The sequence below is a fragment of the Telmatherina bonti genome (assembly GCF_933228915.1).
Source record: "Telmatherina bonti genome assembly, chromosome: 13".
In the NCBI taxonomy this organism is placed as follows: Eukaryota; Metazoa; Chordata; class Actinopteri; order Atheriniformes; family Telmatherinidae; genus Telmatherina; species Telmatherina bonti.
Window position 1 is genome coordinate 5,170,150 of NC_136611.1, and position 15,514 is coordinate 5,185,663.

General features: G+C 45.9%; 1 protein-coding gene across 1 annotated transcript in view; it reads right to left on the minus strand.

Moving 5' to 3' along the window:
- The window catches only part of antxr2a (ANTXR cell adhesion molecule 2a), a 104,957-nt gene that overhangs the window by 76,296 nt on the left and 13,147 nt on the right, over nt 1-15,514 (minus strand). The window contains exons 7-10 of the mRNA XM_079252150.1: nt 13,306-13,386; nt 10,896-10,956; nt 9,751-9,846; nt 451-520 (exon numbers count right to left, since the gene is read on the minus strand). Of these exons, the coding sequence (XP_079108276.1) occupies nt 451-520; nt 9,751-9,846; nt 10,896-10,956; nt 13,306-13,386 (308 nt within the window). The remainder of the gene's footprint in view (nt 1-450; nt 521-9,750; nt 9,847-10,895; nt 10,957-13,305; nt 13,387-15,514) is intronic.

A 15,514-nucleotide genomic window follows, 5' to 3' on the forward strand; every position in this document is an offset into this window, starting at 1 on the left:
ATATATATATATATATATATATATATATATATATATATATTTATTATTTGTTATAATTATATAATGATTTATAATACAAAAATAAAATGAGTTTTTTATGACTATTGTTTTTAAATATGCATGTAATTTTAAATTTAAAACTAATTACATTTCATAAAGAAAAAATGTAAATAAAAAATTCAAACAAAATAAATAAAATAATTAATAAAATAAAATATAAAAAATAAAATAAAATAAAATGTCACTGTGATCCACATATTAAACTGTGATCAACCAAACTGATGAGATGAACTTTTCTTAAATTAGTTCAAAAGGAAAAATTAAGCAGAAGTCAGCAGCAATTTCAGATTTGAGATGAAAACATATGTATATAATTGCAGTAAAATGCAGTAAAAACCTGCAGCAGAAGCAGAAATAATGTGGTTCACAGTCAAGCCCCTGACTACTTACTGTCCGACTTCGTACAGCGTTGGAGCGGGACACTGCAGATAATCGCTCCGTACAACACTCGGCTTGTGATCTGAAACACAGAAAAACAGCATTAATGAGCTCCGAACGTGACTCAGATGGAATATTCCTTCTGTCCTGAAACAGGAGGATGAAGCCAACTTCACCGCACAGCTTCGTCCTCCTTCAGGTTTATCATTGAGGTTAATCATCAGATAAATTCCACCGCTGTTTGGTGTCAGAAGTGGGATCTCACGTGTTTCCGCCGGGCAGAGCTCTCGAGACCTCTCGCTCACAACAACTGTGCATCGTCAATAAACTGGACAGAGCATGGTTGATCTCTAGATTTATTTCTCATCAGATAAATTCCATGACAGTTTGTTCGATTGTCTGCACCGCAGTTGTAACGTGGCCTCCATCCACTCCAGTGGAAGTCTGCGGCCCTGAAGCGACTCGCACCGGAAGCTGTGACGTCACACGCCGCTACACGTGTAACAGAAGTTAGTCTGATATGTTGATTGTTTACGCCTGGCTGCATCCTGCCTCCTCCAACCAGAACGGTGACGTCTTTCTCAGACTGAAACGAGACCACGTGACCTGACAGATCAGACCAAGGTCACAGTAGAAACGTGTTCTGAATCGGATTCTGTGAGAAAAATAAACCAGTTGCAGGTCACATTTGCCAGCAATGCAGCTATCAGGCCTGTTGCGGATTATTTAAGTAAAACCACGTTTGTCCATCTGATGGTCAACACAGAGACAGACAAGCACACCCGCTCTCTCCAACCCTGTGGTCCATCTGAAAGGAAGGACATTGCTGACTGTACTGTCTGAGATCCTTCAATATCTGCAGCAATATGTAGCAAATCCTCGATAAGTGTACTGTTAGACTTCATTTTGCTTTGCAGCAAATTGATCCAGAAGTTTTGTTCTGTTCTGGGGGCTGGTCTGGAGCCGTTAATTCCACACAACCTGAGGTGTAAACATGAATTAAATTAACAAGTTGATCCGATCGTGGGCTTGTCATTCAGGGGTGATGAGGCCAGACCAGTTGAGAACCGCTTCTCTTCACATTACAGCAAGGAAACAACAGATTGTGTTCATACAGAGGTTTCTTCAAGAAGCTGCAAGACAAATAGGCAGAGGAGGTCACCGCTGCGATCATTTCCTTCAGATAAATAAAGAATTTCCACTTCAGTAAAGCTAACAGCTGCTAGCTGGCTCGCCAATGTCCGTTCAGAAAGCAGATACATAAACACTGAAGACATATGCAGAGTGAACAAGTAGAAAAACAATTATTTTATTTCCATGTGAGCGCCAAAAAACATGTTTTTATGTTAGAAAAGAAAAAGCAGCTTTGGGAAACTGGGCATCACAGATTTTTAATCCCAACTAAATCCCAGAAACATCTTTTCAAATGCAACCAAAGCGCAGAGTATTAGAAGTTGCATTCAAACATCATCACCGGCTCGCTTTCAGGCAGACAGAAGATTAATCTCATGAGCCCGATAAGCCACCAGTCCTCATCCGAACCCCGTGTGTTTTACTGGAAAGATTTCTCTTAATTAGAACCTCTAGGCACCCCATCACTGATATTACACGACTACTCTTAGTTTGACATCTTTGCAAAGCAAATGAGACTTGATATTAATGATGTCACACCAACTCTCACTGGGAGTTGCATGAGGATAGAAAATATACAGGCAGATTGGATTAGTGTGTGTGAGTGAGTGTGTGTGTGTGATTACACCCGCGCAGGTTGACAATGGCAGCTACTGAGATCATTCATATTACTGACTCTTTTTTCTGCACAGGGCTCCAACTGCTTGGGTGAGGGAGAAGACTGTAGCATCTGTTTCACATATGTGGCATGTGTTCCATAGTCGCCATGATGCTTGTCCATAATTATAAGGTGCCCCACTGTTGAAAAGGTCTGGACGGAACACATGCAAAAGCCAATAAGGGAATAAATAGCCCCAAGTGGGCGAAAGTGAGACAGCCTAAACTGAGAAAGGACTAACGAGAAGACATCTGCTAGCGGCCACGTCTTCATTCACATGAAGTTCTTTTTTAAAAGAGGAAAAAAAAAATATGTTCGTGTATTTTAGTTGAGCTGAAGGTTGAAAATCAAAAATAACTTGAGGATGGAGCGTCGTCATTGGCAGACGTCGATCCTGCAGATCCCGCGGCCAAATGAGAGCTTTAAAAGATTGGCTTCTGGTGCCAAATCCCGTTTGCTTCCTGAAAAAGGATTTCTCAACAGAACAGACTGCGAGCTCAAAATAAGGAGCACAGTGACCCACATGGTCGCATCTTCCTGCTGAATTTAGATCACACAGATAAGGTGCAGCTGGGAGATAAGGGCCGTGTCCGGATGACGGTTTGTTCTGAGTGCTTCTCGAAGCGGCAAACTTTAAATGAGGAAATGAGACATTCGCAAATCTGAACAGAAGGAGGAGAGGGTGGATGATCTGTTAAAAGAAGTTAGCAAGTTTGCGTCTCCACGGAAACCTCAATCAGAGTCGACTATCACGGGTCAGATGTACAACACGTAAAGTTACTGCAAGATAAAAGCTTTTCAGACGGAAGCTTCTTCTACAGTTCACTCACCAGTCACATTACCAGATCCAGTTCTAGGTTGGACCCCCTTTTCCTTTAGAACTACATTCATTCCTAATGTGAAAGATTCATCAAGTTGGAAACTTTTTATCAGAGATTGTCTCCAAGTTAACCTGACACAGTTACTGGAGATCACCAGGAGAATCTCCCATTCCACCTCATCACCATGAGAATCTCCTGTCCCACCTCATCACCATGAGAATCTCCCGTTCCACCTCATCACCATGAGAATCTCCCGTTCCACCTCATCACCATGAGAATCTCCCGTTCCATCTCATCATGATGAGAAACTACCGTTCCACCTCAGCATGATGAGAAACTCCCGTTCCATCTCACCATGATGAGAATCTCCCGTTCCACCTCATCACCATGAGAATCTCCCGTTCCACCTCATCACCATAAGAATCTCCCATTCCACTTCATCACCATGAGAATCTCCCGTTCCACCTCATCACCATGAGAATCTCCCGTTCCACCTCATCACCATGAGAATCTCCCGTTCCACCTCATCACCATGAGAATCTCCCGTTCCACCTCATCACCATGAGAATCTCCCGTTCCACCTCATCACCATGAGAATCTCCCAATCCACCTCATCATGATGAGAATCTCCCGTTCCACCTCATCACCATGAGAATCTCCCGTTCCACCTCATCACCATGAGAATCTCCCGTTCCACCTCATCACCATGAGAATCTCCCGTTCCACCTCATCATGATGAGAATCTCCCGTTCCACCTCATCACCATGAGAATCTCCCAATCCACCTCATCATGATGAGAATCTCCCGTTCCACCTCATCACCATGAGAATCTCCCGTTCCATCACATCACCATGAGAATCTCCCGTTCCACCTCATCACCATGAGAATCTCCCGTTCCACCTCATCACCATGAGAATCTCCCGTTCCACCTCATCACCATGAGAATCTCCCGTTCCACCTCATCACCATGAGAATCTCCCGTTCCAGCTCATCATGATGAGAATCTCCCGTTCCACCTCATCACCATGAGAATCTCCCGTTCCACCTCATCACCATGAGAATCTCCCGTTCCATCTCATCACCATGAGAATCTCCCGTTCCATCTCATCATGATGAGAAACTCCCGTTCCACCTCATCATGATGAGAAACTCCCGTTCCACCTCATCATGATGAGAATCTCCCGTTCCACCTCATCACCATGAGAATCTCCCGTTCCACCTCATCACCATGAGAATCTCCCGTTCCACCTCATCATGATGAGAATCTCCCGTTCCACCTCATCACCATGAGAATCTCCCGTTCCACCTCATCACCATGAGAATCTCCCGTTCCACCTCATCACCATGAGAATCTCCCGTTCCACCTCATCACCATGAGAATCTCCCATTCCACCACATCATGATGAGAATCTCCCGTTCCACCTCATCACCATGAGAATCTCCCGTTCCACCTCATCACCATGAGAATCTCCCGTTACACCTCATCACCATGAGAATCTCCCGTTCCACCTCATCATGATGAGAATCTCCCGTTCCACCTCATCACCATGAGAATCTCCCGTTCCACCTCATCACCATAAGAATCTCCCATTCCACTTCATCACCATGAGAATCTCCCGTTCCACCTCATCACCATGAGAATCTCCCGTTCCACCTCATCACCATGAGAATCTCCCGTTCCACCTCATCACCATGAGAATCTCCCGTTCCACCTCATCACCATGAGAATCTCCCGTTCCAGCTCATCATGATGAGAATCTCCCGTTCCACCTCATCACCATGAGAATCTCCCGTTCCACCTCATCACCATGAGAATCTCCCGTTCCATCTCATCACCATGAGAATCTCCCGTTCCATCTCATCATGATGAGAAACTCCCGTTCCACCTCATCATGATGAGAAACTCCCGTTCCACCTCATCATGATGAGAATCTCCCGTTCCACCTCATCACCATGAGAATCTCCCGTTCCACCTCATCACCATGAGAATCTCCCGTTCCACCTCATCATGATGAGAATCTCCCGTTCCACCTCATCACCATGAGAATCTCCCGTTCCACCTCATCACCATGAGAATCTCCCGTTCCACCTCATCACCATGAGAATCTCCCGTTCCACCTCATCACCATGAGAATCTCCCATTCCACCACATCATGATGAGAATCTCCCGTTCCACCTCATCACCATGAGAATCTCCCGTTCCACCTCATCACCATGAGAATCTCCCGTTACACCTCATCACCATGAGAATCTCCCGTTCCACCTCATCATGATGAGAATCTCCCGTTCCACCTCATCACCATGAGAATCTCCCGTTACACCTCATCACCATGAGAATCTCCCGTTCCACCTCATCACCATGAGAATCTCCCGTTCCACCTCATCACCATGAGAATCTCCCGTTCCACCTCATCACCATGAGAATCTCCCGTTCCACCTCATCACCATGAGAATCTCCCGTTCCAGCTCATCATGATGAGAATCTCCCGTTCCACCTCATCACCATGAGAATCTCCCGTTCCACCTCATCACCATGAGAATCTCCCGTTCCATCTCATCACCATGAGAATCTCCCGTTCCATCTCATCATGATGAGAAACTCCCGTTCCACCTCATCATGATGAGAAACTCCCGTTCCACCTCATCATGATGAGAATCTCCCGTTCCACCTCATCACCATGAGAATCTCCCGTTCCACCTCATCACCATGAGAATCTCCCGTTCCACCTCATCATGATGAGAATCTCCCGTTCCACCTCATCACCATGAGAATCTCCCGTTCCACCTCATCACCATGAGAATCTCCCGTTCCACCTCATCACCATGAGAATCTCCCGTTCCACCTCATCACCATGAGAATCTCCCATTCCACCACATCATGATGAGAATCTCCCGTTCCACCTCATCACCATGAGAATCTCCCGTTCCACCTCATCACCATGAGAATCTCCCGTTACACCTCATCACCATGAGAATCTCCCGTTCCACCTCATCATGATGAGAATCTCCCGTTCCACCTCATCACCATGAGAATCTCCCGTTACACCTCATCACCATGAGAATCTCCCGTTCCACCTCATCACCATAAGAATCTCCCATTCCACTTCATCACCATGAGAATCTCCCGTTCCACCTCATCACCATGAGAATCTCCCGTTCCACCTCATCACCATGAGAATCTCCCGTTCCACCTCATCACCATGAGAATCTCCCAATCCACCTCATCATGATGAGAATCTCCCGTTCCACCTCATCACCATGAGAATCTCCCGTTCCACCTCATCACCATGAGAATCTCCCGTTCCACCTCATCACCATGAGAATCTCCCGTTCCACCTCATCACCATGAGAATCTCCCGTTCCACCTCATCACCATGAGAATCTCCCGTTCCACCTCATCACCATGAGAATCTCCCGTTCCACCTCATCACCATGAGAATCTCCCGTTCCACCTCATCATGATGAGAAACTCCCGTTCCACCTCATCACCATGAGAATCTCCCGTTCCACCACATCATGATGAGAATCTCCCGTTCCACTTCATCACCATGAGAATCTCCCGTTCCACCTCATCACCATGAGAATCTCCCGTTCCAGCTCATCATGATGAGAAACTCCCGTTCCACCTCATCACCATGAGAATCTCCCGTTCCACCACATCATGATGAGAATCTCCCGTTCCACTTCATCACCATGAGAATCTCCCGTTCCACCTCATCACCATGAGAATCTCCCGTTCCAGCTCATCATGATGAGAATCTCCCGTTCCACCTCATCACCATGAGAATCTCCCGTTCCACCTCATCACCATGAGAATCTCCCGTTCCATCTCATCACCATGAGAATCTCCCGTTCCATCTCATCATGATGAGAAACTCCCGTTCCACCTCATCATGATGAGAAACTCCCGTTCCACCTCATCATGATGAGAATCTCCCGTTCCACCTCATCACCATGAGAATCTCCCGTTCCACCTCATCACCATGAGAATCTCCCGTTCCACCTCATCATGATGAGAATCTCCCGTTCCACCTCATCACCATGAGAATCTCCCGTTCCACCTCATCACCATGAGAATCTCCCGTTCCACCTCATCACCATGAGAATCTCCCGTTCCACCTCATCACCATGAGAATCTCCCATTCCACCACATCATGATGAGAATCTCCCGTTCCACCTCATCACCATGAGAATCTCCCGTTCCACCTCATCACCATGAGAATCTCCCGTTACACCTCATCACCATGAGAATCTCCCGTTCCACCTCATCATGATGAGAATCTCCCGTTCCACCTCATCACCATGAGAATCTCCCGTTCCACCTCATCACCATAAGAATCTCCCATTCCACTTCATCACCATGAGAATCTCCCGTTCCACCTCATCACCATGAGAATCTCCCGTTCCACCTCATCACCATGAGAATCTCCCGTTCCACCTCATCACCATGAGAATCTCCCGTTCCACCTCATCACCATGAGAATCTCCCGTTCCAGCTCATCATGATGAGAATCTCCCGTTCCACCTCATCACCATGAGAATCTCCCGTTCCACCTCATCACCATGAGAATCTCCCGTTCCATCTCATCACCATGAGAATCTCCCGTTCCATCTCATCATGATGAGAAACTCCCGTTCCACCTCATCATGATGAGAAACTCCCGTTCCACCTCATCATGATGAGAATCTCCCGTTCCACCTCATCACCATGAGAATCTCCCGTTCCACCTCATCACCATGAGAATCTCCCGTTCCACCTCATCATGATGAGAATCTCCCGTTCCACCTCATCACCATGAGAATCTCCCGTTCCACCTCATCACCATGAGAATCTCCCGTTCCACCTCATCACCATGAGAATCTCCCGTTCCACCTCATCACCATGAGAATCTCCCATTCCACCACATCATGATGAGAATCTCCCGTTCCACCTCATCACCATGAGAATCTCCCGTTCCACCTCATCACCATGAGAATCTCCCGTTACACCTCATCACCATGAGAATCTCCCGTTCCACCTCATCATGATGAGAATCTCCCGTTCCACCTCATCACCATGAGAATCTCCCGTTACACCTCATCACCATGAGAATCTCCCGTTCCACCTCATCACCATAAGAATCTCCCATTCCACTTCATCACCATGAGAATCTCCCGTTCCACCTCATCACCATGAGAATCTCCCGTTCCACCTCATCACCATGAGAATCTCCCGTTCCACCTCATCACCATGAGAATCTCCCAATCCACCTCATCACGATGAGAATCTCCCGTTCCACCTCATCACCATGAGAATCTCCCGTTCCACCTCATCACCATGAGAATCTCCCGTTCCACCTCATCACCATGAGAATCTCCCGTTCCACCTCATCACCATGAGAATCTCCCGTTCCACCTCATCACCATGAGAATCTCCCGTTCCACCTCATCACCATGAGAATCTCCCGTTCCACCTCATCACCATGAGAATCTCCCGTTCCACCTCATCATGATGAGAAACTCCCGTTCCACCTCATCACCATGAGAATCTCCCGTTCCACCACATCATGATGAGAATCTCCCGTTCCACTTCATCACCATGAGAATCTCCCGTTCCACCTCATCACCATGAGAATCTCCCGTTCCAGCTCATCATGATGAGAAACTCCCGTTCCACCTCATCACCATGAGAATCTCCCGTTCCACCACATCATGATGAGAATCTCCCGTTCCACTTCATCACCATGAGAATCTCCCGTTCCACCTCATCACCATGAGAATCTCCCGTTCCAGCTCATCATGATGAGAATCTCCCGTTCCACCTCATCACCATGAGAATCTCCCGTTCCACCTCATCACCATGAGAATCTCCCGTTCCACCTCATCATGATGAGAATCTCCCGTTCCACCTCATCACCATGAGAATCTCACGTTCCACCTCATCATGATGAGAATCTCACGTTCCAAACTTGGACATGTAAACGGATCTAATCAAGAAGCTGGTGAGTGTATACTGGAGTGTATGGAGGAAAGAAACACTGTACTGAACCATGATGAAGCTTCTTGTTCACATAAAGTTCTGCCCCTCCTCTCCAGAAGTTTCTGCTTATCTTCATAGCTTTTCATGTTTCACCGATTAATTCATCGCTCCATATTTAGCTTCTTTTGTTTTACTGAAGACTGCTCATATCATACATTTAGTCTCGTTCCCCTCTGATGCTACGTGCCTGTCGTTTGCAGACATTTAACCTCGCTACATCAACCCTTCCGTATGCTCCGACATGACGCCACATCTTCCTCTGAGCATGCGAGTCGCTTCCTTTGGACTGGATGGACGAGCCTGCAGAAACATCTGATCTCTCTGGCTTGGTGAGTGATGCTGATGCTAAATGAGCACGGTTGTTGCAGGAATTAAACCTTTTTAGATCCTTTCAGAAAACATACCAGCTGGAAGCTTTTTCCTTCTGCTGCAGGCAGAGAGAAGGAAGAACTATCATGTGCATGTTTCAGATATGTGGGAGGCTAAAGTTACTGAACAGAGGTTGCGTCGGACTTGACTGTAGGTCTGCCACGAGAACTGCAGCCTTCCAGCTGACTAGAGCGTTGCAGAAACATGAAGGTGTCAGGTTGCGATGTAAAGTATATGAATACAGCTTTAGTAAGAACCACTGTGCTGCCGCTTTTCCAGCCGCATCGCCCGTCTCGAGCTGCAGCATCACTTACTGAAGGTTTGCTGATTAACTATGAAGCTGCAGATGACGTCTTCGCTGCTGCGGCTCAGGTCGAAGCCATTCCCTCTGACGACGATGTCAAAGGACTCTGGAAAATAAAAGATAAGGTTCGGGTTGGTTTTCTTCTGGAAAAGTAAAGTTTAGAAAAACAAAACTATTCCAAAGTTGTCAGAATGTAAGTTTATGGAGCTTGGAGACCGATTCCATACCTGGGGTTTAGGTATCTGCTGATACCAAGTACAGATCTCATACTGGTGTTATTTTATTAGGAGGTCTCTTAATTATGTACTGCTTAATTACATCTATTATAGCTTTTCCCGTAAGGCCACATCAGCCTTTTTGTCTGTTTGATCGGAAAGTCCGCTGGGGAAATGTGAACACACCAATCAAATTCTGATTCGGACAGAAGAAGCGACTCGGTCCGCCTAAAAACGCAGGTCTTGTTCCAAGATGATCAAATACAGGAAGCGGACTAAAAACAAGCCACCTCCTGCATGTGGCGTAGCATTGCATTGTGGGTAAATCCATAGCGATGGCATTAAGGGTCCTCTGCCTCGCCTGGTGTTCATACTGCGTCCATTGTTGCAGTGGATTTCTGCAGGATACTTGCATAAGACACAATAAAAACCCAAAACAGCCACAGTTTGGTCTCCATGTTTAACTGGCAGGTGGAGGAAACAGAGTTTTCTTCTTCATGCCGGTCTTGTCCTCTCTTCTGCTAAATACTAGTGCAGCGCCACCTCTGGTGGGAATGGGGAGATATTATTCTAATGGTTTGACTGGTTTCACCAAAGTGCAGCGTGAACACGATCTCGGTTACCATGGATACACCCCCCTACAGCGGAGCCGAGCCCCCAATCGGACCGAGTCTAGCTGACTATCCTGATGGGACTGCACCCTAAGGCAGCAACTCTTCGTGACCTTCCACGCAACGGCAACCCAAAACAAGCTGCAGGAAATCTTTCATGCTGCGTCTGACAACTCCCTGTGTCTGTGTTTCCGTGGCATCGGATGGTCTTTGGACAGAAATCCTCGCTGATAACGTTACTTTTGGCAGGTTTGGCGAGTATAGGTATCGACCCAACTCTACTAGAATAAAACCATTAGAATAAGTATGTTTGTGCAAGATCTACTCACCATTCACACAGACGCTGGAGGGCTCCACCGTCAGGATCTCTGTGCACGAGCGCTTTAATATCTGGAGGATGTGAAAGATTAAAATAGGTTATTACAGACGTTATTGCTCAGGGGGCCCAGAGTAAATACATCAAGTCCTGGCCGTTATCTTCGACGTCAAGTTTAGAAAACAGATTAGAGCCAAACACCTGAGAAACGTCTCGCTCCTGATCCGAGGGGGGGGCTAGACGACTAAAGGACAGCGCCACATACCAGCAGCAAGGAAGAACAGGAGGTAAAACAGCAGCTGCGTCAGCCTTTATGGGAAAATTATGCAGTCTATTACTGTTCCTCAGTTCTATTAAAAACCTCCGGGATCTCGCATTATCATATAAAGAGGCCTGAGTGAGCCCACTGTCACTCGGCTGCACTTCCCACGATGATTCAATAAATCAACAAAAGAGAAACTATGCAAATCCCAGCTCACAGTTGGTAAAAAGAAGCATATTAACGGCAATGGAGGACACTCGAACCCTTTCATCTGATGTTGAATGGAACCTCAATCTGAGGCCTGGAAGACGGAGGTGTTTACAGCGGCCTTATTAGAGATGATGGCTTGATAGGGGAGTTGTTAAATGGGGAGAAGCTTGTATGACAGCTGGGAGGAAATGGATCCGCTGCTGCTCCGCTGTGCCACTATTTTCCAAGTCTAATTGCTTCCTTGGCAGCACCCGAACGAGGAAAAAAATAAAAAAAACAAACTGTCTGTTTAAGCTTCAAATGAAACGAGACACAGTGGAAAGTATCACTAACTCCTAAATAGTACATGTTGGTAAATTAAGCTTTCTGTTAGGAGTTCGGGGATCAACAAAGGAGATCCTGCATGTTTTATAGATATTAGGATATCAGCTATGTGCTCAGCTTCACTTCTCCGGGATCATGTGACAAACAGTCAACAGGGCTGCAGAGGGAGAAGCAGGCAGGCGTCCACATTCTTTCCAAAAGGCTGACAATGATTCAGACACTTGAAGGAAAGAACCGAGGGAAACGCTTCATAAGGGTTTCGCTTTCTGTCACATGTTGCCCTACCATGTAAACAATGTGGTTGCATTGAAATTCAAGCCCCCCCCCCCAAAAGAAAAGAGGCCTATCGTGGTCTGGAAGCCCAACTTAGCACGGCTCCTTCTGAGGGTTTTGTCATTCTGGTCACAAAGGCGGCGAGGATCCTGCAGCAAAAGGCTGCGCAGATGATCTGAAATCCTCCCAATCCGACAGGCGAGCGGCGGGGCCAACTAGTCAGGAATCCAGTATTACTAATCAGAGAGGAATGCTCCTGGTTTCATTTGGATGCGCCAAGCATCGTCGCGCTCGCTGTCTCTGCCGAGGGGACTGAGCTTTTATTTCCTTTTATTGTTGCATTAAAAAGCAGTTCAGTAAACGGCCGGCGTACATTCAGCTCATAGGAAGACTGTGTGCAGAATCTGGTGTGAATAAAAAGAGGCACAAACTGATCAGGAGCTAATTTTGCTCATATTATTCCTAACCTAGTTATCATATAAAGTAAATAATTAACCTTTCCTTTTGTTGCATTTAATAAACAATGTTTTAGCTGAGACACAGAACATGCACATGAACAGGAAAATGATCATAAACTTGCTAAAATCAGCTTTACATTCATGCATTTGCCACAAACATGTCTTGGTGTGAAGTCGTCCTGCATGTTTACACGGCGGCCCTCTTAAAGCCAGCATCATCCGTCATGCTGCTGCAGAACCGAGTCACACCCTCTGGCTCCGTGTCCTTCCAGCTACATGTAGTTCTGCTCTGCTCTGTGTAAACACTGCTGGCCTTGTTGGCCGTGACGCAGACATAAAGTCCAGCTCGGGTCAGAGCGTCGTGCATGTTAAGATTCGTGCCATGCAAAGCCTCCACCCTGGCTTCCACAGCTTTCAACCCAAAAGCTGCAGCAAATGGAAAGTATCAGTAATTTGCCGGGCGGAGGATGAGGAGGCTGCACGGCTATCCACCCCATCGCAGTCAGACACAGAGGATGTGTTTGCTGCTGCAGGATTCAGGAGCTTTTAGGTCTGAAACACTGAAAACGAAGCTAAATGGACGTCATCTGGCTGTTTGTAAAGCCGTTCCAGCGTGTAATGTGCAACAGCGTTGTTTATGAAATGAGGACACAAGCAGCCACTATTTCCACAGAAACTCTTCATGCAGCTCATCTGAATGTTCGCTGAACTTTTGCCTCAATTTGCAACAAACTCCAATGAAAAGGCCAAATTATCTGCACCATGATGGAGGCGAAACTGCTAGTTTTGGTGCCAAAGCATCAGGATGCGGATGAGAAGCATTCAGCCTAAAGTCATGTGTTATCATCAGCACACATGGACCTGCGTAGGAAAGACAGAAGAGGAAGCAAACTTACAGAATTCACAATGCCTTTGAGAGCGTGGAAGCCATCTTTGACAGGAAACACATGGTCTTTGGTGTCGGCAATATCAGCAAGCTGTTGGCATGATGAAAGAGAGGAGTAAACATGAAGTACGGCTGATTTTACAGCACTTCCGTCTTTCTGTTTTGCTCTTTATGACAGAGCACTGTCTTTCCTTTCATTCCACGGGCAGGAGGAGACGTAGCAGATGGCATGACTGTAGAATCACTTTGAAAAAAGGAAAAAAGGAACAGAGAGGAAAGTGAGAGAAACACTGCCTTTGTTTTCGGCTTATTAGGAGCTCATGGCAGGATGGCCACCAGTGCTCACGAGGGACCGGCCACCATGTTGGAGTTAAAGCACTAAACCACCAGCTGACACATAGTATAACATAACCTTAGTGCAGCTTGCCCAGTATCAACCCTATTATATAACATCACCCCCCCCCCCACAGGCAGCGGGAGCTACGCATGTTGGGACTCACGAGTCTCAGTTCGATCAAACGTTTCGTACAGTCACATCAGAAAGTACAAATAATTCTAAAGTTGCGTTTCCATTTCATTTACAGCAAAATAAACGCGATACTTCTAAGTTTCGACAAACAGTTGTGATTTGCATTGTTTCCATTTAACAGTGTTTAGCGCATGAGCCTCAGTTCTTGTAAAATCCCGTCCAGGTGGCGAGCTTTTATAAGAATTATAGCTTATGCAAGGTAGCCGCGTAAAGTTATTTTGTACTCGCTGTGGAGAATTTGCTACATCTTCCCAAAGCTTTTCTCCCTCATTTTCTTTTCTAAAACTTTGAAATTCACTGTTGTTTGTTCCGCACCGCATTTCTTTACCAGAAATAAACTGGTCACATGACCCCCACGTCACGTCCAGCGACACGTAAATGCGAAAAAAGTGTTTCCATTACACTTATGTGATATATTTCTATATCGAAACGTCTGAAAAACCACCTCACGAGAGCGTGAAAACTTTTTAGCCATACTTGAGTTTTTTCAAAATGTCGGTGTTTCTATTAGCGTTTTCCTTTAAATTTCAATATTTAGTTATTGTGAAAATCTAGATGTAATGGAAACGAGTGCAGATCTCAGTTTTCTAGAATGTATGAAGAATTAAACAAATAGCAATTTAATGTGACCCTGCGATGGACCGGCGAGCTGTCCAGGGTGTTCCCCGCCTTTCGCCCAAAGACTGCTGGGATAGGCTCCAGCTTCCCCGCAACCCTTCATTGGACTAAGCAGTTAGGATAATGAATAAATTAATGCAATTCTATGTTTGCCAATACCTAAAATTCAGTCACAATTAGATTTTGATTTCATTTAGGATGTCATCGACTCAATGACATGATCGATGTATCGTTACACCCCTATTCCTAACCATGATAACCACTTGCATAAGTATGAAGAATAGCGATGTATGAAAACAAATTTCCATGTTACGTATATAAGAAATATAAATAAGTCTTGTTTTTGCCGAGTGAAACCTTTTAGTAGCCTTTACAGACTTGAAGCGATTTGCATATGAAGTTGGCTGTCATAGATAATAAATCTGTTCCCAGGTAAAAGTTATAGATGTACTGTATGTGAAATGTGGGCCGACACTGAACAAGACCGGTGGAATTTCAGAGTTTGGTTGGATCTCGTCAGTTAGGGTGCATTCACATCGGGATAAGCCATTAGACTCGGTCTGACTTGGGACGCGGCTCAGTTGTATCCATGTGGACAGAGATTGCCGAGATTCATGCTGCACTTTGATCAAACCAGCCAAACCATTAGAATAATAAATCCCCATTCCCACCAGAGGTGGCGCTGCACTAGTATTTAGCAAATGAGAGGACAAGACCCGCATAAAGAAGAAAACTCTGTTTCCTCCACCTACCAGTTAAGCATGGAGACAAAACTATGGCGATTTTGGGTTTTAATTGTGTCTTATGCGAGTGTACTTCAGAAATAAAGTAGAGGATGCTTAACATGATTGCTACCCACAATGCAATGCTACGCCAAATGCAGGAAGTGACTTGTTTTTGTAGTCCGCTTCCTGTATTTGGTCCGCTTGAAACAGACTGAAACCTGCGTTTCCATGTGGACCAAGTCCGCTTCTTTGGTCCGAATCAGAATTCGTTTGGTGCGTTCAGATTTCCCCAAAGGAAACAGACTTTCCAAGCAAACGGACTCGGATTCGGATCAAAAAGGCTGATG